We start from the raw sequence: 26,220 nt of genomic DNA, 5'->3' as shown, positions 1-26,220 counted from the left end.
AGCTAGAAATATATAAAAATAAGAATTTAATGCAAAAACGAATGATAAAGACACATGGAAAAAAAGAAATACAGAAAGGAAACAGAAAGAAAGTAAGAGAAAAATAAAGATTAATAAAAGAAACTGAAATAAGAAAAGAATATAAAAAAGGGAAAGAAAAAACACAAGATAGAAAATAAAACCAAAATAAAAAAAAAGAAAACTTGCAACATGACACAGAAATGTGAAGAAAAAGAGAAAGAACAAAAAAATGAAAATATACAGATAATATATATTACAGATAATATTAAGAATATGAACAAATACTGAATGAAAAGCAAGAAATTAAAAAAGAAAGAAAGAAAGAAAGAAGGAAAGAAAAAGAAAGAACCGAATAAAAAAGTTGAAGAATAAAATAAAAAATAGAAAAAATTAAGAAACTAAACAGAAAGAACAAAAATAAGAAAAATAGAAAGACAAAGAAAAACGGAAGATGTAAAGAGTATATTAAGTAAAAAATGAAATATATAATAGAAAGAAATATAGAAAATAAATTAAGAAAAGTAAAGAAACATGAAATGAAAGTTATATGCTGAATCTGAGCACAGCTGAGCTATTGTGTGATTTCTCTACAGATCTTGTTCAGTGTCAGGACCACAGTCTGTGGATGATACCTGCACTATGATCAGATACCTGCACTATGACCTGCATGATCATTCTTTAATTACATATTACTTAATGATGTTCGTGTATTATACTATATCTCTTTTTAGAACTAACGAGTCACTTCCTGTTCTCCCGCAGGTGCACGAGCGCTGCACGAATACCTTTCCACTTATGCTGTCTGGGTCATCCAGGTCATCAGACAGCAGTAAAACTCAATAACTGTCTCCAAATAGAGATCAGGAACAGTGGGAGAATTATAACATAGTTATAATAATGCTAAAAACTGTATTAAAGTTGTGTAAATCTTGATGTGCTCGTGTAAGATCCAGGGTTTCAGCTCATTCAGGACTTGCTGTGGGAAGAACCCCTTATCCTGAGGGCTCCAACACTCCACATCCTCTTACACATTAGCCGAGTTACTCCTCCAGTTAAGCCATAAAAAATCTGACCCTTGCCTCAGCAATCTGCGGAATCTCAAACACAGAGTACTCCCAACACACCAAATGTGAGCTGAACAGTGTGCTGCATGATTAATGGCAGATAGTTTGATAAGAAGTTACTATAAGTAGACACATAGTTCATTATTATTTTAATTATATATCAACTGTTTCTCCCTTTTCTGAGAACTCAAGTTCCTAAATGAATAAATAAAAGACTAAATAAAGAAAATTTTGAAGGAACAAAATGGTGAGAAATAGTTGATATATGGTTATTTGTCAAGGTTTAAAACACATTAAAAGGTTATTTAGGGTTCAAAAAAGTTCGAAAAAACCTGAGGCTATTATGTCAAGAGGTTTTTCGAAAGCACTCTCACCTGAGATTGACCGCACTCTGACCCTGTAGCCCTGCACCGCCCCCTCAGCCTCCTTCCACTTCATCTGCAGCCGGTCTTCTGATAGAACAGTCAGCTTTAATCGGCCTGAAATACAGTCATACAGATCTCTGTGTTGGAAATGGTCTAGCCAGCATAATCATACACACAGTGGTCACTGGTCACTGGTCAAATGGACACTTACTCATCCAATTGTTTTTTTCTAAATTAAGGGTACTAAAATCAGGAAGGTCACTGCCTCAATGAAGAAAATGAGTGTAATGGTGCTGGACTAGGCATGCATGTCTCCAGACCAAAACCCTATTGAGCATCTGTGGGGCATCCTCAAACGAAAGGTGGAGAAGCACAAGGTCTCTAACATCGTAATGTGGGAGCGGAAGTAAGTTGCATTAGCAACCTGTGAAGCTTTAGTGAACTTAATGCACAAAAAAGGTTAAAGCAGTGCTGGAAAATAATAGTGGCCACACAAGATATTGACACTTTGGGCACAGTTTAATCATTTAACCTTTTTGGGGTGTACTCAGCGATTTAATAATTGATGGCAGTGTGTCAAGTTATTTTAAGGGCACAGCGATAAAAAATATATATATATTTCTATATTTGTTTCCCATTTTCCCCTCAATTCACACAGCCAAATACCCAACGCACTCATTAGGACCCCCCCCATCGCTAGTGATGCCCCAACACCAGGAGGGTAAAGACTAGCACATGTAAAGCCAGCCACTGCATCTTTTCGAACAGTGACTCTGTCCTTATACATCAGCTCACAGAGCGTCATCTACCCACCCAGAGAAAGCATGGCAAATTGTGCTCTCTCAGGGCTCTGGTAGATGATGGCAAGCTACATGAACAGGATTCGAATGGGCACAGCACGTTTACACTCTTATACAAGCTGTACACTGGCTACTTTACATTGCATCAAAGTGTCATAGCTTCATATCTTCGTATTTGATGTGAGGGGTGTACAAAATAAAAACAGCATTGAATACACAGTTTTTCATGACTTCAATAAAACAAACATAATAAAGTAGGTCTGCATATTTAGCCTATAGCAGTTTAGCTCACTCCACTTACTATACTTTATAGGTGACAGGACCCATTGTTTTTTGCACTGACACTATTTACATACAGTATTTCAGATTTAAAACACAGTAATGGCTTGTTTAACAGTCTGTTTCACTGTTTTAAACACAACTCACACAAATTACATAAACAGCCATTAGTGCAACTGATGATATAGGCCATTTGAAAATCTTAATAGACAATATATCATACCTTAACAATATTTTAAATGCATCAAAAGTGTTATTGAATGTTTTTTTTTATTTTAAGGCAACAGTCCTACATAAATCAGTGACTTGAATAATAAATTGAATTTGCTATTTTGCTTGTTTAAATGTACAAGATGGTTTTATATACAAGAAATACATCCTGTAATTGGTTCTTAATAAAAACATTTAGAAAATGATTTAATTTCAACTGGCAGCTAAACAAGACTCAATTAGTTAGTGACTGTATCTGCAAGGCAGTAGTCTAACACTAGTCTACAGGGCTAATTTGGCTGTTCAAAACTGCATCTGATGCAGCTGATTCCAGAGTGATGCAGCTGTCTAAGCTGTTGCCCTATCTTAATCTGATCACAGGCTTTGTTCTCTTTGTGTGGGCAGAATGTTTGTTCTTCTCCCCTAGCATTTAGCATGATGCTAGCCAATGTGAGCATTTGTTAGCTGATGTAGTAGAACTGGCAGTTATCATTCTCCTGCAAGAGGTAGCGATTGGTTAGATTCATGTGAACTGGAAGATGGGCATGTTGTGATCACTTGTGAGACTGTGGAAATGAACTGAACCTGCACTAACAATAAAGCAGAACGACTAATCAGGACACTTGTCACCAGAGAATCCAGTCATCCTGGATACTTCTGGACAAATACTGTACAGTGTATTGGTCATTCTCACTGTCGAAGTGTGTAAGCGGGTGGGGGGGCTGCCTACACAGATTGGCGCTGGACAAAAACACGCCTCTGTACGGGCTGGAGAGAGATCCATGGGAAAGAAGGTCACGTCGTGGGGTTTAGGGGGCGAGGCCTAGAGGAGATGCCTCAAGATCAAAGTCAAAGACAGCAACAACATCTCAATGCCTTCTGTTTGCCTCTCCACAGCGAGGTTGTAAAACGCTGGGAGTCTCTGGCGGTCACTCCCCTCTCTTCCTCCCTCACAAATCCCCTGCTCAACTCTGCCCTTGTCTTCTGCTGATCTGCATAATTTCCACATGCCATCTCCCAACAATCCTCCTCTTTCATGCTCCTGTCTCTGCACGTCTAGCCCAGCTCCAGCTGTCCCCGATCACTCAAAGCACAGTCTTCACTGTCCCACAGGGCCGCGGAGGGACGAGGGGCACAGGAAATCCGTTTTTCAGGGGGTTGAAGGTTAGCTCAAAGGCGCCTTGGGCATGTGACGTCAGAATCCAAATACAGACAAGTGCGAAACTGGCAAGAAAAGGCTGAACTCCAGTAGCCTGAAGGCCTCTTTTTGTGTCAGACTGTCGTATTGCTCTGTCCTCACTTAGGCAGGGAGGAGAACGGAGGAACCCTGGAGTTTCAGCAACCACTGGCGAAAGATCAAACACTTTGTAAGGTTTTTTTTGTTCAAAGTCAACTCCACGGCCGACTGCTGTCCAACACACTATGGGAGCGACAAGTCAATCATCGTGATTAAAGGAACGTCAAAAGAACCTTGATGCTGTCCAAGCTGTTATAACACAGTAGCTGTGGCTCAGGCACTCACGGAACTTAGCACAACATTGCTGGTTAAAATCTAAAGGAATGACTGATACAGCAGAAATAAGCAAAGAGTGGGTTCATCATGTATTAGGCTTGTGTTAAAGCCAGTGGCAGAAGAATCTCAAAATTCCACAACAGATATCCTCAAGAGGTGCAAGTTAAAGGTTTTGCCATGACCTTCACTGTCCTCCAACCACATGGCCATCATCATGATCAAAAACCTATAGACAGGTAGCAATGCATGTAGGACAGCCCAGAAATTCTGAATCTGAATTTGAATCTGAAAATCTGAATCTGTTCCGTTTACAACATGGCCACTTCATGCAACTTAAGTATCGATTATATCTGGATTAGGTAAAGTCACCTAAAACACAAGTGTGAACAAACCCAAGACACAGACAGAAAAACAGATAACCCAAACAACTTCAGGAGACGGTCTGGGATGCACTGGAACCACGTTACAGCAGTATTTACATATAATCTGTCTCTCCAGGACTTAACCAGGATTTAACATCAAAAACTTCTCCCACCACCATTAAAACTGATAGAGAAACTAAATATCAGACTAACTACAGATGTATTTAAATACATAGTGATTTTACATGCACTCAATAATCTGATTATAATGAGATTCTGCAGCTATTCGATTATTCTATTCTGAATCTTTAGACTGTATTAAGGCATATAAATCTGATTTAAAAACCCAGTTAGGAGAGCTGTATTTTAGCTCAGTATTGGATTTCTCAGCACATACATACACTTCTGATTTCTTTCAGGTTTCTTAGTCTCCACATTTTGGACTAAAACCTTACTGCTGCATGGGACAGAATATGCAAATTCTCTTATGTTTTGGGTGTACAGGGAAGGGTTTTGATTAATGAATGACTCTCTTGAAGTGGGCTGAGCACTGAAGCAGCCTCAGTTCCTTTAATTAAAACGTTCAGCTCCAAAACAATATTCATGCTTTCATCTTCAGATTTCCTCCACACAGCAGCATCTAATATAGTTGGATTTAAAGTGGTCTGTAATCGGTTGGGAAATGTATGGCTTGTGCTTCTGACCGATCGTAACCATCACTCTCAGCGACTTCTCCCTTCCTCTCACACTTCTGTTCTCCTTAGAGAATGTATATTATTAGCATAATGAGAAAGAACAGCAAAGATTACACTAAAACCTCACAAGCAGCATGAAAGAAGAAGGAAAGAAAGACAATTCTCAGAGGACCTCTCACAGAGACGTTTTATTATACATACAGAATTAAGGCCTATTTTTCACAATATTTCTGCAATTTTAGTACATTTGGTCAAGTAGTAATGTTGTTTTTGAGCCAGGGGTTTGTTCAAAGTGTTAATTTCAGTGCATTAAACAGAGACTGTGTTTGTTCATGGCTGTGGTAATTAGCGTTGTCTGCCTAATACATCAGATTAAACTGCACCTTATCAGCAGTTTAGCTCATATAAATGGAATATATTTGATAGCTGGGTCGGATCGAGACCGGATCACATTCTGACAGCAGGTTTTGGCCTGGTTGTTCTGATCCGCACTCAAATTGTCACACCAGCTCAATCGGACCACACTAAGGAAACAAACGGATCAAATATTGCTGGTGTGAAAACGCCCTTAGCAACGAATCCAGGTTCTCATTAGGATCAAATAAAAATTGGATTTGAGTAGGAAGGCCTTGTGGTGAGAATTTCAATTCTGTCTTTGCTGTGGAGCAACACACTGCCCCAACCTCTGATTTGATGGTCTGGAGAGCCATCACATCATACGACAATCTGTTACCATCGATAAGTAGCTCATCGATATGTGCAGGACATTCTGTGGCCACAGGGAGTTGCCTCTTATATGGCAGGGCTTCCAGCTGCCATTTTTCAGCAGGATAATGCTCACCCTCACACAGCAGGGGTTTCCAAGGTATGTCTCTACCAGACTGCAACGCTCACCTGGCCTGCTTGGTTATCAGATTTATCAAGAATCTATGGGGCCAGTTGGTAGGATCTACAGTCACAGCTGCAACAACAGTGGGCAAATATGCCACAGGATGCCACACAGTACCTGTATACCTCCATGAACAAACTTGTATCCAGACTAGAGGTGGCCCAACAAGGTTTTATGGACTCCTTTCAATTGGAAAGCTTTACCTAATAAACTTAAAGTTTTGCTGTCTGATTGTAAACACTTCCATAGAGTGTGTTATTTTTTTGGTCAATAATTGTATAACACTGTTTTCTGGCGAGGTTTCATAAGCGACTGTGATTACTTACAAGAACCTGCATGTCAGTTAAACTCGTCTAAAAGTAGCTGCTCATGTGCAGTGCTGGAGGCATCGCATTTGCCACGAAAAACAAGAAAAACAATGAGTTCCAATCATGGAAACTTCTCCAGGCCATTTTCTTGAAACAGAATAGTGCTGTAAGTTACACACAGTGACTTGCAAAGTTCTGGCCATCCCTGGTCAAAAGTTTCTGTTACTTTTGTTACTGTGAATAGTAAAGGGAGTAGGAGATGAACTCTAAAAAGACATCTACAGTCCCAATGTTCTGTAGATAAGCCAATTAACTCATCTGCTCTCTAACATTCCCTCTATCACTAGTAATGCTCCCAACACTAGGAGGATAAATAAGGACAAGCACATGCCTCCTCAGATATATGTCAGTTAACACTGTCTTCATTTAAGCAGGATTATTTTTTTTGTACAATATAGGGGCTGAAAAAAGCAAAGTAGCACAATCCAAAGGTTTGGGCACCTTAAACGATGTACGTTCTAACATAACTTTTACCAAGGTCTCAGACTTTATTAAGCCTAAAGGGCTTTGACTTATTTAGATGATTGAAATTGTAAAGCTGAATAAATGCAGACTCCTGAAAACCTTCAGTAGCCATTAAGTCCTTTAAACAGCTTCCTAGAACTGACAAATGCTCGCAGATGCTTTCAAAGCATAAGAATGCCATAAAAATATTTTCAAGTAGTTATTTTCTCAGTACATTCCTCAGAAATGGCAGCTATCAGTCACATTGAAGGTCAAGTTAATGTCTAGAAGGTACGAAACTGAGAGACAGGTCAATGAAAATTCCTAGTTTGACTGCAAAAGATTCACCAGATTCTGGAGTGATGGTTGAAAACAAAAAAGTAAAAGACTGATACCACTTACAAGAACATTTAAAAATGTTAAACAAAAACGTTCTATAAACATCAAGAAAATGTACAGATTGATCATTCTAAGAACATTAACTACAACCTTCTGAAAATGTCCTATAACCAAAAAGCTGGAAAGATGATTTAATGATGTCAGAATATTAGCTGATCCCCACCCGACCTCATCCTCAAATCATCCCAAACTCTCCAACTCCCACTCTCCAAATCCCCTACTTTCCAACTAATCCCCAACATACTCTCCACCTCATCCCAAACATACCGTACTCTCCAACATCCCCAACTCTCCAACTCATCCCAAACATACTCTCCAACTTATCCCAAACATACTCTCCAACTCATCCCAAACTCTCCACCTCATCCCCAACTCTCCAACTTATCCCCAACTCTCCAACTCATCCCAAACATACTCTCCAACTCATCCCCAACTCTCCAACTCATCCCAAGCATACTCTACAACTCATCCCAAACATACTCTCCAACTCATCCCCAACTCTCCAACTCATCCCCAACTCCCTAACTCATCCCAAACTCGCCAACTCATCCCCAACTCTCCAACTCATCCCCAACTCTCCACCTCATCCCCAACTCTCCACCTCATCCCAAACTCTCCAACTTATCCCCAAACTCTCCAACTCATCCCAAAGCCTTTAACTTATCCCAAACTCTTCAACTCATCCCCAACTCTCTGACTTCTCCAAAATTCTCCAACTCATACCCAGCTCATCCCTAACTCATCCCCAACTTCTTAACTCATCCCAAAAGTGATAAGGCAGCATAATTCCAGATAACACAGTCTCACTGCTCCATAACATTCTTTCTACCTTTATAGCCCATGTATTTTCTGTGTTAGTAATGGGCACAATTTAAAGTCTATTTAAAGGGATGTTCATTAATATTTGGACATATATTGTATATTGAGCAGGGGTGCCTAGACCTTCGCATGGTCCTTTATTTATAATATAAAAAGTCAGGTGTCTCCAATTGTTTAATGGAAAGTGAAATAAATGAGAAAAAGCAGTATAATACCTTGTGCATACACTCCAGAGGCCAGTATTAGGAATACTATCCCAGTGATGAGAGCCATCAGACAGAGAGGAGCAGAGACGTGGGCAGACAGGCAAAAAACACCAGTTCACCGCAGCACCTGCAGAACATGACAAACAGTTACAGCATGAAACATAAAGGCATATCATTTGCTTCATTTAGGTACAACTTTTACAACATGCAGAGTGAACAACAAGCAGAACAAGCCACAAGGACAAATTAAAGGAAGACTACAAAATTCTGAGACCGCAGAATGATAATAAAACATTTTCAAATACATGAAAACAAAACAGCTTTTCAGGCTATTTTACCATCAGTGTCAGAACAAAATATGAATCTTTTTAAGTTTTCTAGTATATGGTTGGCATTAGCCTTAACACCAAAAAGGGTTGGCAAAAGAAGAAGGACAATTGCTGGTCAGTCACAGTGTTAAACCGAATAACAGGACAGATCACAGCAGCACCCCTCATTACCTGAGTCATTGAAGTTAATTACAAGACAAGAGGTAGGAAAAGAGAACACCTGTTACCTGTAAAGGTGTGTGAGTGTGTCTGCGTGTGTGAGCGAGAGAGATAATAAACTACTTTATGGAGGATTTTTAAATTTAAGCCATTTACAAAAGTGTTTTTTTATTAAAACACAGGTAGTTTAAAAGGTAGTTAGTTTAAAAAATGCTCTATTCTACATGTATCATGTATCTATTCGCCCACCTCACATCTAAAATCCTGACAATGGCCTACAAAGATGAGCACCTAGACCATTCTCTATCCTGGCACAGTACCAGGGTGGTGGAGTAAATTCACGCAGTTGTTTGTCCTCTGTCTTGCTAAATTTTGATTTAATACTGTTTATTTTGTTCTGCTACTCTGCTAAAGTAGATTATTAATATCAAACACATGCATCAATGTCCTCCTACCCACTGTTTCCCTTCCATTGTCTTCATGTGCTGTCTGAAGTCCCAGCTCTTTTTTCAAGTGCACTTTCAGCACTACTTCTGCTGTTATTAAAGGCTTGTGATGGCCCATAAATATGCCTCTGTTGGAGATATTAAGTGATGTGCATCCTTTAATCTAGTTATTTCTAAACTAACTTTTGTATTTGTCTATATCTATGCTTAGATGTATTGTCAGACTCTAGCCTATTCACAATAGTGAAAGATATTGTGGATATTTAGACAGCCAATCACTTCTTTAAGTTTCTCTGAATAAGACCATGTGCATAATGTACAAGTTGAAAGATGTTTTATTTTTTTATGTAGCATTATTAACCATTCACACAGACTGGATCAATGAGAACAAGAGAATGGTTCACCTTCCCACTGAAAACCAATTACTCAATCTTAATCAACAAATCAGTGATACAAACCTATTGTAAGGTAAAATAATGCCGGATTTCAAACTTTTAATTAACTTAGTCTGATGTATCATTTCAGAATATTAACCTTTTACTTCAACTCACACATTTTTTTGTAAAGCTTTCTAGAAAGGAACACACATGTATGTGTCATGGGACTAAAAGTAAAAAAAAAAATCAAAACTTTAGTTTTTTAGTTCTTGCCCCTCCTATGCTTTGAATTAGTTTCTGGGATATTTTCCAACATGTTAAATTAAAACGTTATGTTACACAACATAAGTTCTTCTTGGCTGCCTGAAATCTGCTTGCAGTAGGATTTTGTTAATTTGTTTGTTAATGTATGATACATATTTTTGCTACAGTTTCTGTGCTTAACATGTTTGTTTTGGGAAAGAATTCATACATTAACTTTAACATTTTTAATGAAAAAATATAAATAATACGAAACACATTTTTGAGTGGTAGTGTAGTTTAAGGCTGCACAATATACTGATTATGAGTTTCTTTGAAATTTAAACCTCAGGAAGATGGATGATCATAGGCCATCAAACCAAGCTTGAATTTTTGCACCAGAAGTGGCATAAAGTTATCCAAAAGCAGTGTGAAAGACTGGTGGAGGAGAACATGAATGAAAACTGTGATAAAAAAAAGAGTTATTCCACCAAATTTTGATTTCTGAACTCTTAAAACTTTATGAATATTAACTTGTTTTCTTTGCATTATTTGAAGTCTGAAAGCTCTGCATCGTTTTTGTTATTTCAGGCATTTCTCATTTTTTGCAAATAAATGCTCTTAATAACAATATTTTTATTTGGTATTTGGGGGGGGAAACGTTGTTTATAGTATAAAACAACTATGTTCATTTTACTCAAACTCAAACATTACAACAATGCAGCATACAGCTGGGTCTGCGTGCGTTAATCATAGATAACTACAATCCTCAATATGCTTATTAAATAAGAAAATGATCACGATACGATACGATAAAATATTGATGTATTGAGCAGCTCTAGGTCTAATAAATACAAGTCCCTATACTGACAGACGTTGGACATAGGCGAGTTTTTGCTCCACCAACTAGTTTTAGGACCTGCAAACTTCATTTCTTCAGTCTTACTCAGTCAGGCCTACAGTATAAGTTACACGTACCTCTACATTAGTCATTACTTAATTTGCAATAACAATATGTATTTTTTTTCTTGAGTGAGTCTTAATCCCCTCTTTCCGCCCACCCACCTCTCTGTGTAGGTGATAAAAGCAGTGTGGAGTTGCATTAGTGCATTAGTCTTTAATGTGTGTGTGAGGGTGATACAGGCTGTTCTCGGGCTCGTGAGGAGAAGTTTACCTGAGGCAGTGCTCCTTCCTCCCTCCGCGTGTGAGTCCTGCTGTTAATCCGTCGTTTTCATTCCTCAGGTGGAGATGAACAGCCGGGTTCTGCGCGAGGTCTCACCCTGTGTGTTCCCTTATCTTGTCCTGTCTGTGTCTGTGTGTGAGAGAGAAGAGATTTAGGTAGGAAACTCGACACGGCCTCTACCTTCTTCCCCTGCTGCTGAAATCTGGGCGGGGAGTGTCGGAGTGTAAATTGGTGAGGGGAGGACTCGGGAAAGTTTGGTTGGCCGCAGTGTGTTTTCTGGTGAACATATGGGACTGTGCTGAAGCGCACTGAATAACTTCCACCTTAAATAATCAAACATCAGCAGCTAAATTACCCTATAATTAGTAGTCTCTCTATATATAGAGAGATTTAATTACAATATAATTAATTAATTAATTACAATATAATTATGTGAATAATCACGATTAATCACGCTTCTCCTCCTTAGACCTATATATATATATATATATATATATATATATATATATATATATATATATATATATATATATATATTTAATTACAATATAATTAATTAATTCATTCATTAATAACAATATAATTCTAGCTTTTGATAATGGGTTTTTAAATGTGAATAAAAGAACCAGCGTCAAAAACACTTCATTTATATTATATTGGGACCAATTCCTTAACCCTTTTAGACCCCGTGTGCATTGCAATGGACAACATCTGTGTTTTTCCGTTTGTGTGTGTGTCTGTGTATTCTTGCAATTAGCACAGATTGTCCAACAAAAATATCCAGCCCAAAGTCTAAAACCCACCTTTCAAAAGCTTTCAGAAACTAGCCCAAGATTGTTGCCTGTTACACGTTCTATTTCTTTTAAAAGGGATTTATTATCAGTATTGCTATTTATCTTTAAGTCATTAATAATATAGTAACAACGGTGGTTTATTAGTTCTTTTATAACAGTCAACACCACTTTTTTGGCAGCCGCAGAATTTTTAAAAGTAGCCCCCTCAAAAAAAACGCACCCCCCCCCCTAAATTTCCCCCTGTGACTGGATTTTCAAACAAGACCAATTTGGCTGGAAAACCGCGAACCTGGCAACTCTGATCAGAATACACATTTATCAGCCAATCAAACAGCAGTTTAGCCCCGCCCACTGCATTGGAAAAAATAAAGTATGCACACCAGTGATGTAAAGCATGGAAGCATCCCAGCTAATGAGGCAGAGGAAACACTGTTTATGAGTTTAGGAATGCTAAGGAATGATTGAGAAAAAAAGTTGTATAAAAGTTACAGAATAAAAATAACAGTGTTGCACAAATCATTCCACAATTCAATGAACATAAAAGGTACAAGTTATGTATTTGTTTTTTGTTTATTTGCTGAACATCTTACATTACAGACAGAAAAGTGCATTATCATATAGTTTTCATTACTGAAACATAAATCAGGTCTAAAAGGCTTAAAATGAAATCATGAATAAATCTTTAAATGCTGGTAATTAACTGTATTAACTGTATTTTGTAAGTGGACGGTAATTATACTGCAGTGTGGTTTACACCTGGAAGATCCTTTTTTTTTTACTGTATTTAAATATTTCAGGGTAGTTAGTTTTTCTGAAAGTGTTACATTTCTTACTTAAGTCATACTTAACCCTTTCAGACCTGAATTATGTTCAAGTAATGGAAACATACAAATACGCTGTTTTTTGTCTTTAATGCACACAAAAACAAAATTCTGTGAAAATATTAATAATAAACAGAAATCAAACCTATATTGTATTTTTTGTTTATTGCAATGCAATAATTTGTTTAACATTGTTTTTCTAATTATATATTTACTTTTATTTTTGGAACTTTTATATAACTATTTATATAGCTTTTTTTTTTTAATCTCCAAAATACTAAAGCGTAATTTCTAACATTAAAAGTGCAACTGACATGTCAGAATTTTTTTTTTTTTATTACATTTTTTTCTAGTACCAACAACAATACACATTCAAAATTCAGAGTTTTCTTCTGCTCATAATAAAATCTTACAGGTCATAGCTGCAAAAAGAGAAAAAAATAAACAGTTTGCAGTAAACATTTTTTTAAAACATAAGGGATTACTCCTCTAAGACAGTTTTTTTATTTAACATTACTCTGCCTACTATGCCTGTGGCACATACACTAAGTCTGCAGTACATTCTGGAATTTAGCATGACCTGTTAAAACACTGCGTGATTTTAATCAAATAACTTATATAACTAATAAATTGCGATCTAAAAACCATTTAAGGCACAACCTTGTATATTAGATTTAGTAAGACGCTGAATTTAATTTTCAAACCACCACCACCTTGTCCTATTACCCTGCTGACTGATGAAGTATGAATAGGTCCTCTGATTACAGGTTAATATGCTAAACCCACTCAAATAAACCAAGTCAGGCTCAAGCCTTTAGATACGTCCCCTCGGCCAGGAGGAATTATAATGGCTAAATCTAATTCTGATCTCCTGCTCCGCCATCCTGGTCTGCATGTGAGAAATGTGAAACTGACTGGAAGCATAATAAACTCACACATATATTATGACGCTTCACACTTCCTGTTGACCTGTGAACTTGAGAGATAATTATGATTCAAGGAAGGTTGGAATGAATTATTTATTTCACAGCAACCATATTAATTAGTACATAATAAAATCACTCACAGATTTATTACATCTTTGCAAAGTAAAGGTGTCAAAAAGGTGTCGATTCTCAGAAAGACAGAAAGACGTAAGGCCACATGGAAACTGGTCCTGAGTGCAAATGGAGAATGCAATCCTGGTCAGGGCTGCATGATAGAAATATGTAAATTATAAGAAGATAAGCTGAAATACTGTAAAGCACCTAAAAATATCTTCCTAATGGCATTGTACTGCAAAACCTATATATCTTGGCAAGTGAAATCAACCCTATTTTGCTTTTTTTTCATTAGATAAGTATTGCATTATTATAAGACTGTTCCAATTATTTCTAGGCATTTGTACCTATTTAAGTTTTTTTACCAAAAGAAATTAAATTCTCGTTATAGTGACATATATTTGCTTTGCAACTGTAAGACTGGCATATAATTATTATTAGACTTAAAATAATTTATAGATACATTTAACCATTATAAGTCTTTCTTGAGACTTACATTCTCATTTAATTAGCAGATAAGTTTGTTTGCTTCAAAAAAGAAAAAGAAAAAAAAACAGATCTACAGATCTGTTGTCTGATGATAAACTAGTTTAAAACTAGACAATTTAAATCTACAAGTTGTATAAAATGTATAGAATATCGTAACAAATGATAATGCTATATATGATATATCAACTACATTTAAAAGGATTTCACTTGTCAAGCTTGCAAGCCTTGCTATGTAAAATGTACCTGACAGAAATGAAGCACATGGCTGTTTGCTCATAGTGTTTTATGATTTGTTAAATTATGTCTGCATATTGCAGTTTTAGGAATCATTCATGCAGCCCTAGACCTGGTCCTAATGTTCTGCCATGTTCCTTCTTGCATCTCTGTACCTGGAACATCACAGGCTTTGTGGAATCCAAGTCTGTCTTTTCCTATAACAGCTTAATTTGCATTTTATCTTCCTTGTGACTTTTTGTGCTACTTTCCCTGAGCCTGTAGTCAACATGACCATCCAGGGGAATTATGTCAGTGAGGATGCCATTGGTCCATTGCTTATTGAGTCCAGAGGCTGACATTCTCTTATAGTCCTTTTGATTAGTCCTCATCCTCCTCATCCATCTCACAGGCGTTCTCTCTGGATGTGAGAAGAGGGAGCTCCATATCTGGGTTGTCTCTTCCTGGCAGTGGCCTTAATGATGAGCCATTACCTAGAGAACATAAGATTACTTCATTACAGTGACTGAATACATAAAATAACATTACATTACAATACATTACTTTACATTATATTACAAGTACCACTGGTAATTAGAGCTGCAACAATTAGTCGATGTAATCAATAATGCTGATTATAAAAAAAGGCAGACTCCAAATTTTCACACTTCACAAACTGCTGGAGACAGAAAGGCAAAAGGGCTGCTCGCTCACTTAGTTTAAACAACTACATTTGATTAAGCTATTAAACCTAACTTTTACTTTCAAGTTTCATTCATGATCATTTAATTTGCTATGGGATCTTACGTTATATAAAGGAAGAAACTAGACAACAGGGTGACATTTACAGGTGTGTAGACTTGAGCAGGTGAGGTAAAGCATGCAGTGGAACAGGAGTCATGCTCATAGGAAGTGGGTGGTTGGCATAAACAGACATTGACTAAAAACAATAATCTCACTGAGACTCCTGGCTCTATTGTATCTGTACACCTGAACATAACAGACATAAAGGGTGTATAGTGACCTTTTATCCATAATTTATAAGCAGCTCTGACCAAAGGAAGATAGGCTCCCTGGGCTTGGAGGGAAGTTTTCCTTGACACTGTCATCTCGGCTTGCTCACTGGGGATCTTATGTTTTGCATTAGTGCAAAGAGACAGATTTCTTTAAAGCTATTCTGTGACATTGGTTTAAAAAAGTGCTATATTGATAAATCTAAATTTTATTTGAGGTGATTTGAGAGTGAAGAGTTTTTAAAAATTTAAAAGTAAACTCTACCTTTGCTGTAGTACGTCTTCAGACCCACATGTAGCGAGATACCTGCAAGACAGACAACAAAGCCCAGCCAGTTCACTGTGCTCATCTTATCTCCCATAAACCCTACTGCCAGCAGCAGAGTGCACACCTCCTATACAGAGAGAGAGAGAGAGAGAGAGAGAGAGAGAGAGAGAGAGAGAAAGAGTTTGAGTTTCAATGTAACATGTAGAAACGTATGTGCCCAAAAGCTTTCAATCTCTTGATGCAACTTTTATATTGCTGTTTGGGAATAAAATGTGTACTTATTTTCATTTGGCAACACCGTTAATAAAGAGATTAAAAATTACTGAAGGCACACAGAAGTAATGAAGTATACGTTTCTGTTTAGAGTCCGTTTCGTTAGGGGAAGCAGCAGCTGTTAATTCAGATGGAGTTATGAATTTACCTTAAAAATGCCTGCTATAGAGAGTGTGAGGCTGGAGGTGCGAGAGACAAGCAGGAACTCTGAGAAACCCAGTCCAAACGCCAGGGTGCCACCCACTGACAGAGTGAGGAGAGAGTAGAGCAGCGGCTGCAGCTCACTCACCCGGAACAGCTTCTCTGAGGTGCTCAAACCCAGACCTGCACACACACATGATGTTAGGTAAAAAAAATTCTGGACAAAAGGCTGGAAATTCAAAAACCTTGTTGAGTTAGTTGCTTCCATTCAAGATCTAAATGCTAGCATATAACTTACCATATGCATACACGGTTAAAGGAGATGCTCCCAACAGGCTTACAATGCTAATGATAGGGGCAGCGCTTTACCCATTTCCCCAAGAAATTGCAATTTTAACACCATTAACAAGATCAGAGTAGCTCCACACTTCATTGGTAGAATTCTGAGGGCCCTGACATATAAAATGAGGCACTGAGAACTTTGAAAGTGAACAGGTAGTTTATTAAAAACACTGTTTATACACACAGTACCTTAAGCAAGTTTTCCAGGTGCTGCCATTTTGAAGTTACGACTGATAAGCACTAACAAATGGGTGCAAAATGACTGCAAAATTAATTCTGTGGAAATACATGAATATTATAGAGATATTTTTAGAAACAGCTTGAATTCATGCATTGGTGCTTGTTAATGGTGTGAAAATAGTGATTTCTTTACATGTGCAATGCTATGCCTGTATTGCTAGCATTGTAAGCCTGTTGGGGGCATTGGCTAAATGCACTGTATTTTGGATTGCTGGGGGTAAACAGAGGTGGGCTATTTTACAAAAGTTCCTATTCTTTATCATGTTTCACTACAACCCAAAAAACATTTCTCCTTTAAGCTATACTAGCCCACATATTTGGGCCTAGCTAGCTGTCTACACGTCACAGAAGAGAAGGAAAGACAAAGCGAACTGGTTATTTGACTCACCCTCATTCACAACAAAAAGAGGAAAAAGACCCAGGAACATGAGTGGCTGTAGGTGATACATGGTGTCAATTGGATTCTGAAGCCCTGCATGAAAGAACATCAGAAATACAAAGACAAACAACATCAGGATAAAACAGCAGCAGCACTTTACTGTAATTTAAAATAAGTACTAATAAGTTTTAATGGGACCAAATACGTTTTTCCTGGTAAACACATCACTTAATTAAATGTGATATAACTTAATTAACAGTCTAATATGCAGTTTTAATAAGGGGTGCACAATACTGCAAAAAACACAAGGTGTAATCACACTGTTGGATATTAAAAACTATGTAACTGTGATGTTTTGTTTTTCTGTAATATGAAAAATGAATGATATTAATAATGCACTTTCTGTGTTGAAGACTGGAGTAACAACAATAATATTGGCCAGATATAATCTGCCACTGGTACATATATCATGGAAAATGAGAATCATTTCTCTTTGTATGGTTTAATGTGTAATTTGCCTGATGTGACTACACTGACTGCCAACTGCAATGGCGATGCTGATACAATATATTGTGCAGCCCTATTCCAAGGGTTTTTAGGCCTTTTCAGTGTGTCTAATAAGCAATAACAATAAAATATGATTTATCATATTGCATAGTAAATAAGCTATAGGCTACAATATTAACAGTACCCTCTTTTTCTCAATTACACAAAGGGCAAAACTGGAGTGATAATGCTGTATTCAACTAATCAAAGTCACCATGCTATTATTACTACTAATAATAATACAACTATCTGCCCTCCCTCCCTGTAAAACATATAGTTACCCAGCTCTGCTTTCTGCATAAGGACTTGAGTGAGGGTCCAGCGAATCCCACCAATGAAGGAGGCCAGTAAAACCATGATAAAGCCCTCCAGGTTAAACTGAGTGGACTTGAGGGTGAACATGAACAGACCACTTGATATAAGTATCACCACCAGGATCAGGAACGGGTTCTGAAAGAAAGCAGAACTTTAAGATCAAACTTCTTACCTTCCTATCCACAGTACTTGCTCCCCAAGCAAACATGGAAAAAGAAATGATCTTCTATTCATTCAGACATTTTTTTCAGGTAAAGTGCCAAACATTATGAGTTCTATAGCTCCAGAGCTTCACAGTGGGATCTAATGCGCTAAAAGGGTGCATTGGGGACAATGTTTTCAATCTTAGAGCCTGGGGTCAACAGGAGCCAGCTCTCCAGCTGTTCCTACAAAGCCAACTAATGCATCCAAGGAGTGACTAAAAACAAATGAGCTGAAGTACGATGATAATATATAATCACTTGAACCCATTATGCCATTTTCGTATTCACAATCTTCACTCAATACTGTACAACTAATCATCATCCAAAATGGTGGGAAGTATTTTTGAGATCTCACCATGTGCACAGCCCTACTGGCTCTTTATAGACCCAATTTACCTGACCAAACTGTATGCTTTTCTGAACAAATTATTGGTATTCAGAGCCACCAATAAAAGAGCAAGGCATAGCATTTCAGGGAGTCATTCATATCTCTGATGGAGTACATGTGAATTAGCAGTTGGGCTGCAATTTATGTCATTCCAGCATTGTTGTAGCTCATTTAACATAGTGAATACACAGGAAATTCAATGTAACATAAAGCAAATTAAACCATACACATATTTCTGTGAATGGGTTGATACAAAAGAAAAATCTTTACTGCTTTTATTTTCCACAACATATCTACCAAAAGCAGATTATACCAGTCCAATATCATTTATTGTAGTCCAATCTTTGATAAACGGAGGGCATATATTAACACTGTGACATGATTGTTCAAGTCTGGTAAAAATCCTGTATTTTTATAGCACAATATACATCTCTGCAAAAAAATAAGAGACTGCTTAAAAATGACGAGTTTCTTTGATTTTACCAAATTGAAAACCTCTGGAATATAATCAAGAGGAAGGTGGATGATCACAAGCCATCAAACCAAGCTGAACTGCTTGAATTTTTGCACCAGGAGTGGCACCAAGTTATTAAAGAGCAGTGTGTAAGACTGGTGGAGCGGAACATGTCAAGATGCATGAAAACTATGATTAAAAACTAGGGTTATTCCACCAAATATTGATTTCTGAACTCTTAAAACTTTATGAATATGAATTTTTCTTTGCATTATTTGAGGTCTGAAAGCTCTGCATCTTTTTTTGTTATTTCAACCATTTCTATTTTTTTGCAAATAAATGCTCTAAATGACAATTTTTTTATTTGGAATTTGGGAGAACTTGTTGTCTGTAGTTTATAGAATAAAACAACCATGTTTATTTTACTCAAACATAAACCTATAAATAGCAAAATCAGAGAAACTGATTCAGAAACTCAATTTATTCCAGAGCTGTGTAACTGCATAACAACAAAATATCTTAATATCGCAGTTCTTATAGCGCAGCATGTATAAAACACTGAATAACTGTATATCAAAGAACAGACCCATTACATACAATATCTAGGAACAGCCAATTTATAGTAATGGCACAGTAACTGCACTGAAACAAGTAATCGAATGGATACCAGTAAATCGATTTATACCAATAATTGTTCCAATACTATGTTCTAAAATACACTGACATGCCAGAAGTATAATATTTTTAATAAATTTGTATTGTGACAGGCTTAGCTGACATTTACCATTCCTCAATCAGGAGTGTGATGTGTACCAGTCGTAAGACTATTACCCACATTAAACGGTGCAGCAGGTAGTAAGATTTAAAGCAGGAGGCTCCACACTCATATCACACAGTCAGGGCAGTGTTCTTTAGCTTCAATGGAACATGGAACGATACTAGTTCCTGTCACATGACATGTGGCTTGTCAGCGAATTCGCACGCACGCACGATTCAGATCAAAAGCTTACCGGTTCCTCTAATTTAAAGACCAAGGAGAACAACAGAATGAAAAGCACAGCGGAAGACTTTGTCATCGTGTATCTGCAGAAAACACACACCAATAAAATTTGTTAATAGTAAGTGCATTTATATGCATAAAAATTTTCATAATCAAATTACTGCAGATACCCAATTATTCAAGTAGTCATTTAAACAATACATTCTGATTTAGCAGATCAGAGTAGGGTCTGGAAATCCAATTAATAAATCTGATTAAGACATCTGGATTTTAGGTCAATTATCATATTTATTAGTCAATGTATACTCTTAACCAGAGTATACTCATATTTCTCAATCTATCATGGATGAAAGCATACCCCTGTACTGGAAATAAGTTTTAAATTTAAATAATCATAAAATCCTGAGTTTCTCCAGTGGTTGATTACTTAAGTTTATGTAAATGCATTAATTGGATTAATGACAAACTGCAATGTTCTGCAGTAATAATAGATTTGCCAATTTGCGAGCAATCATGATGACATACTCGTATCAAAGAACCGTCATCAACTATAAGTAAAAGGTGCAAAGGGTAGTATTACTGATTAGCTACTCCGCACCACTCATAGAGAGACAATGAGACAATGGCTACTCACAGACTGATAGTAATGAAAAGGAAGCTCCAGTTGGACAGTCCAATGTCCAGCGCAGTTGCAAGTGCTGCAAGGCAGGGAATGGGTTTTCAGTAAATGTTGGCTTTGTTATTGGATATCTGTGCTGCTACATTTTTGCTTGAGAACACATTAGCATACTGAGTTGTTACATAATACACATATGGCCTTTTGACCTTTTAAATAAAGGTTTAAAAAAAATAAATATATAATAAATGTACATAAAGAGTGTTGAACAGTTTTTAAACGTGGCACACGGGTCAGTCTGGACTGGAGTTCTATTTAAACTCGTAAGATAAGCCCAGCTATCTTATCACAGTTACCTTTATAACCAATGACACACTGAGCCGTATTATTTTAAAATCTGTTCACGTACCTGTTGGTGCTACTTTGTACAGGTACTCTTTCCAGCCGAGCGTAACTCTAGGCTTGCGTGTCCAGCACTGCATGGCACATCGTGTCAGAGCCGACAAGCAAAATATTATCACGAGGTGGACCAGCGTCATGAACAAAGGGAAGTGGAAACCCTGGGAGGGAAAAAAAAATACAAAAGTGAATAAATGTAGACATCCAGAAACAAACTCTACAGAGAGCAAGGTATGCTAGATATAAGTTATGGATTTGCACTGCAATGCAAACCAAATCTAATTTATTTATGAAGCACTTTTTTTTTACTTTTTACAACATTTTACAAAGCAAATTGGTAGCACAACAGATAATCAGTCAAAACATTGAACATACAAAATAGAACTCCCAGTAAGCAACGGAGGCAAGGAAAAACTCCCTCCCTTTCATCATTATTTCCTTTTTTTACTACTAATATTTTTCCAATATTGTCAGTTGTTCCCCGCTCTCCGTTTGTGATATATCTGTGTGCATTAAAACATATTAAAAAAACTATTTAAGTATACTCAACTTTTATCTGTACTACATACTTCAAACTAGTTAGTATTAATTGTCCGTACGCAACTGGGATACACCCTTAAGACTGTCACAAATCGAGAGGCAGTAAGAGCAAAAACTGTCCCTGTCCTGTTGCTGCTGTCTCGCGACACCCACCTACTGTCCCGTGACACTCACGTACTGTCTCGCGACACCCACCTACTGTCCCGCGACACTCAGGTACTGTCTCGCGACACTCACGTACTGTCTCGCGACACTCACGTGCTGTCTCGCGACACTCACGTACTGTCCCGCGACACTCGCCTGCTGTCCTGCGGAGCTCTTTAACTGGCCTGAGAAGCTCAACGACTGTCCTGCGAAGCCTTTTAACTGTACCGTGGAGCTTTTTAACTGTCCTGCGAAGCCCTTTAACTGTCCTGTGGAGCTTTTTAACTGTCCTGTGGAGCTTTTAACTGTCCTGTGGAGCTTTTTAACTGTCCTGTGGAACTTTTTAAGTGTACCGTGGAGTTTTTTAACTGTCCTGTGGAACTTTTAAACTGTCCTGCAGTTTTTTTGTAGACCTAATAAAGCAGATTAAATCAAATTATACAATGCAGACGTGGCAAGCAGTTATCCAACACTTATTAAACAAAGTTAAGTTATTACAATATTGTTGTAGATGTATCATGTCATTTTGCTTGACGTTTACTTTAGGAGTTCAGGGGAACATGTTTACCTCGGTGGATGAAATGCAGAGATGAGTGCAGGTGTTGCTGTGAATTCAGAGGATTTAAAATACAGTAATCATGCTGATAAACTGTGTGTCTATTACTATTTCACCCAGTAACATTTGATCTCTCGCTATACCTCTTTAATTCTGAGAACACAGCGGGAAAAGTTTTAACCAGAACCTAAGAAAAGTGGTTTCCCCACTGTTTATTACAGCAGGAGAGGATTAAAAGCACAGTAGTTGCTCAGGTGACCAGCCAACGCCGCTATAGCCAAAAAAAGTTTGATCAATAAAATACTAAAAATATTTAAAATGAATAAAAAAATAATTAATATAAAATAAAAACTCATTTAAAACACAATCAAAGGCTATCTAATAGTACGCAGAATGATATCTGTTTCAGTTTCAAATAATTGAAACAGCTCACCAAAACCTCAACCTATCCTTTATATTTGATTCAATTTATAGGTCCTCACTCATCTTAATTTATTTAACTAAACTGAGTTTTTATTTTTAGCCTCGCTCTGAATTCAGCTCCGCGCTGAGAGAGAGAGAGAGAGAGAGAGAGAGAGAGAGGCACGGCGCAGCGCATTTTGCCTGATATCTCTTGATTAAATATCAATAAATATGTGAATTATTTTTGTAATAATAATAGAAATCTAGCAGGCGTATTATATTTGTGTGAATAACATGAAATGTTTAAAATGAATACAGACATGTAGAAAAAAAACGAAGACAAGCTGTAACCTAGATATAAATAATTATATCTTAATAATAATATAATAATAATATAATAATAATAAATAATATGATATTGTCCATCGGCACAACCCTAATTGTAACTAATACAAATACACAGTGATGGGATTTTGATGGAATAGGCCAGTGTTTCTCAACCCTGGCCAAGGAGGCCCACTGTCCTGCAGTTTTTGGAGTTGTCCCTGCTTCCAATACACCAGACAATCAGCTGTCAATTATTGTGTTAATGTGGGGCTGTCAAAGTATGACAATTAATAAAATGTGCAGGGCAGTGGCCCTTAAAGACCAGGATTGAAAAACAGTGTAATAAGCAATAGAATAGGCTCTATCAAAAGACCACAAATTAAACGGTGTCACTGAAATCGTTTCATACCTACACTGCAAAAATCTAAATATCAGCAATTGAAATGATATTTTACATTATTTAAGTAATTCAGAGCCCAAAACAAGCACATACGTTTTTTTTCATGATGGTGATTTATGATGACTGATTTATGAATTTAAGTGTAACGCAAACACCTAGATTTTATTGATTATTTTTAAAGAAAATTTACCAAGAAAAAAATAAGCAAAATGCTGTGCAAATGCTTTAACTAAAATTTAGACTTTTAGACTTAATTTAGACTAATTTAGACTTTAATAGAATGTAGATAAACAATAATAAACGAGAATATAGCAAAAAAAAAATAATTTATTAATTAGACTGTTCCAGGAACTTATATACAGACACACATAAGTACACACACATCAGAAAAAAATGAATAATAAAAAATATAATTATACCAGAATGTGATATAGAATATAAAAGAGATATATGAGTGTGATAACTGTGAGATTAGGCTAAATACACATGTAATGTGTGTGCAGACATGAACAAGGTCGTTACCTGTGTCCATATTAGTTATTAATTTAAAGTCATACTATTTTTGATATTTGATATTTTGTATTATGACACTGGAAATATTATATAATAGATTTGATGGTCAAATCTAGGGGAATTATCTCATAAGTCTTAAGTCGTCTCATAAGACACAATGTATCACATTGCGGCACAGTTAAAAGCTCCACAGGACAGTTAAAAAGCTCTGCAGGACAGTTAAAACAGTTAAAAACCTCCGCGGTACAGTTAAAAAAAACTCCGCGGTACAGTTAAAAACCTCCGCGGTACAGTTAAAACCCTCCACGGTACAGTTAAAAACCTCCGCGGTACAGTTAAAAACCTCCGCGGTACAGTTAAAAACCTCCACGGTACAGTTAAAAACCTCACGGTACAGTTAAAAACCTCCGCGGTACAGTTAAAAACCTCCGCGGTACAGTTAAAGAGCTCTGCAGGACAGTAGGAGAGTGTCGCAAGACAGTAGGAGAGTGTCTCGGGACAGTAGGTGAGTGTCGCGAGACAGTAGGAGAGTGTCGCGGGACAGTAGGAGAGTGTCGCGGGACAGTAGGTGAGTGTCGCGGGACAGTAGGTGAGTGTCGCGGGACAGTAGGAGAGTGTCGCGGGACAGTAGGAGAGTGTCGCGGGACAGTAGCAACAGGACAGGGACAGTTTTTGCTCTTACTGCTGCTGCACAAATCTCAACAAATTTCTGCTACACATTTTTTTGAATAACAATATTAATTTTTAAATCTAGACCACAATGTGCACAACAATTACAGGCATGCCAACCTTGAAAGAATTTTATGAGTACAAATTTCCCCACTCAACACTCGCAACCCACAAAGTGGTAAACCATGTAAATCTGACCAAATAATTTCTTTGACGTCTTTGCCATCTACAATAAGAGCGTGAAATGAGAAATTTGCCTCACCTTCATGAGCCACTTGTTGTAGAAAGTGATTCCTATTGAGAAGACATAGTAGAAAAGAACCAAGCCCACATTGCGGAGTGCCCGGCAAATGATCGACACCGGCCATGCCATCGCCACACACTAGGCTCTGCACGTTCCCCAGACAGGAATGAGACGTCTACCTAGCAAAACAATGACATATTAAGGGTCAGTCAAAAAAACAAGAATAGTAAAAACATACATATACTTGCTGCAATAAAACAAGCTGGATTTCAAGCTGGATGTTTTACAGTTTTCATGCATCTTGGCATGTTCTACTCCACCAGTCTTTCACACTGCTTTTGGATAACTTCATGCCACTCCAGGTGCAAACATTCAAACAGTTCTGTTTGGTTTGATGGCTTGTGATCATCCATCTTCCTCTTGATTATATTCCAGAGGTTTTCAATTTGGTAAAATCAAAGAAACTTTTTTTTAACTCTTTTTTGGTCTCTTATTTTTTTCCCGAGCTGTATGAAAGTATGTTTTCCGACTATGAGACTCCCCTAAATTTAAATGCCATTAAGTGCTACTGATATAAATTTTAATATAATATAATACCATAAAAAAGCATTTTAATTAATCCTACTGTGTGTATGGAGTATTTATGTGAACAAATATACAAATAAACACAATAGACCATATTACGACTATTAAATACTAATGAAGTCATGTGGCAGGTTACTTATAGCTAGCATGCAAAGAACGAGCAGCACGTGCCCTAACCTGTCCTTCAGGTCCATTTGAAAACAAGCTGTGTGTTTAAGTAGATAAACAGGCAGCCAGTTAGCTAACCTTACTAACTAACTATCAACATCTTACAGTGTAACCTAGAGTTAACCTGTCCATTATCCTGGTTAACCCACCGCTACCCAACAGCTAACCCAGCTAAACCTCAGTGTTCAGACTCTCTTACCTGGTTAACATTGTTCCCTCCAGTTACAGACTGTACTCCTAGTAAAGAGCTATGTTACCATAGCTGTTCCTGTAGTATGGAGTCTCGGGCTGCTGATAGTGATGATTTAATGGTAATGTATAGTTACTCAGGTGATCAGGGTCCGCTACACTCATTCACCATGGTATATATATAACTCCGTTCTGTTTTGGTGTCTGGCAGCAGCAGCAGCAGCAGCGGCCACGCTCCTCTGACGTGTACATGCAGTGCACCCCGGGAAATGTGGCCCGAACACACAGCCTATACTACACACACTACACACACTGGTAATTAGTGTGGTAGCTGGTGAACTTGTAATTAAACTGTAACTGGTATTAAAAGGCTGTTTTTTT

General features: G+C 37.4%; 2 protein-coding genes across 3 annotated transcripts in view; both read right to left on the bottom strand.

Moving 5' to 3' along the window:
• The window catches only part of LOC103043212 (collagen alpha-1(XX) chain), a 41,120-nt gene extending 29,744 nt beyond the window's left edge, over positions 1-11,376 (bottom strand). Inside the window, exons 1-3 of the mRNA XM_049462765.1 lie at positions 11,160-11,376; positions 8,444-8,561; positions 1,460-1,564 (exon numbers count right to left, since the gene is read on the bottom strand). Coding sequence (XP_049318722.1) covers positions 1,460-1,564; positions 8,444-8,501 — 163 coding nt within the window. The 5' untranslated portion in view covers positions 8,502-8,561; positions 11,160-11,376. The remainder of the gene's footprint in view (positions 1-1,459; positions 1,565-8,443; positions 8,562-11,159) is intronic.
• A 2,411-nt stretch (positions 11,377-13,787) lies between these two features.
• slc35c2 (solute carrier family 35 member C2) lies at positions 13,788-26,085 on the bottom strand. Of its 2 annotated transcripts, none has more exons than XM_049462767.1 (10): positions 25,850-26,085; positions 24,916-25,072; positions 21,113-21,263; positions 20,722-20,785; positions 20,098-20,170; positions 18,009-18,177; positions 17,191-17,274; positions 16,228-16,403; positions 15,804-15,933; positions 13,788-15,019 (listed from the first exon to the last, which is right to left on the bottom strand). In XM_049462767.1, the coding sequence occupies exons 2-10, from the start codon at positions 25,024-25,026 to the stop codon at positions 14,907-14,909; spliced, it is 1,071 nt and encodes a 356-aa protein (XP_049318724.1). In that variant the 5' UTR covers positions 25,027-25,072; positions 25,850-26,085; the 3' UTR covers positions 13,788-14,906. The 2 variants fall into 2 exon arrangements, with proteins under 2 accessions (XP_049318724.1, XP_049318723.1); XM_049462766.1 differs by having other exon boundaries at positions 24,916-25,076; positions 25,850-26,084.
• Between the last annotated feature and the right edge of the window lie 135 nt (positions 26,086-26,220).

Source organism: Astyanax mexicanus, chromosome 13 (assembly GCF_023375975.1).
Source record: "Astyanax mexicanus isolate ESR-SI-001 chromosome 13, AstMex3_surface, whole genome shotgun sequence".
Classification (NCBI taxonomy): Eukaryota; Metazoa; Chordata; class Actinopteri; order Characiformes; family Acestrorhamphidae; genus Astyanax; species Astyanax mexicanus.
The sequence above is the reverse complement of the archived record's forward strand: the minus strand, read 5'-3'. Positions and strand labels throughout refer to the sequence as shown.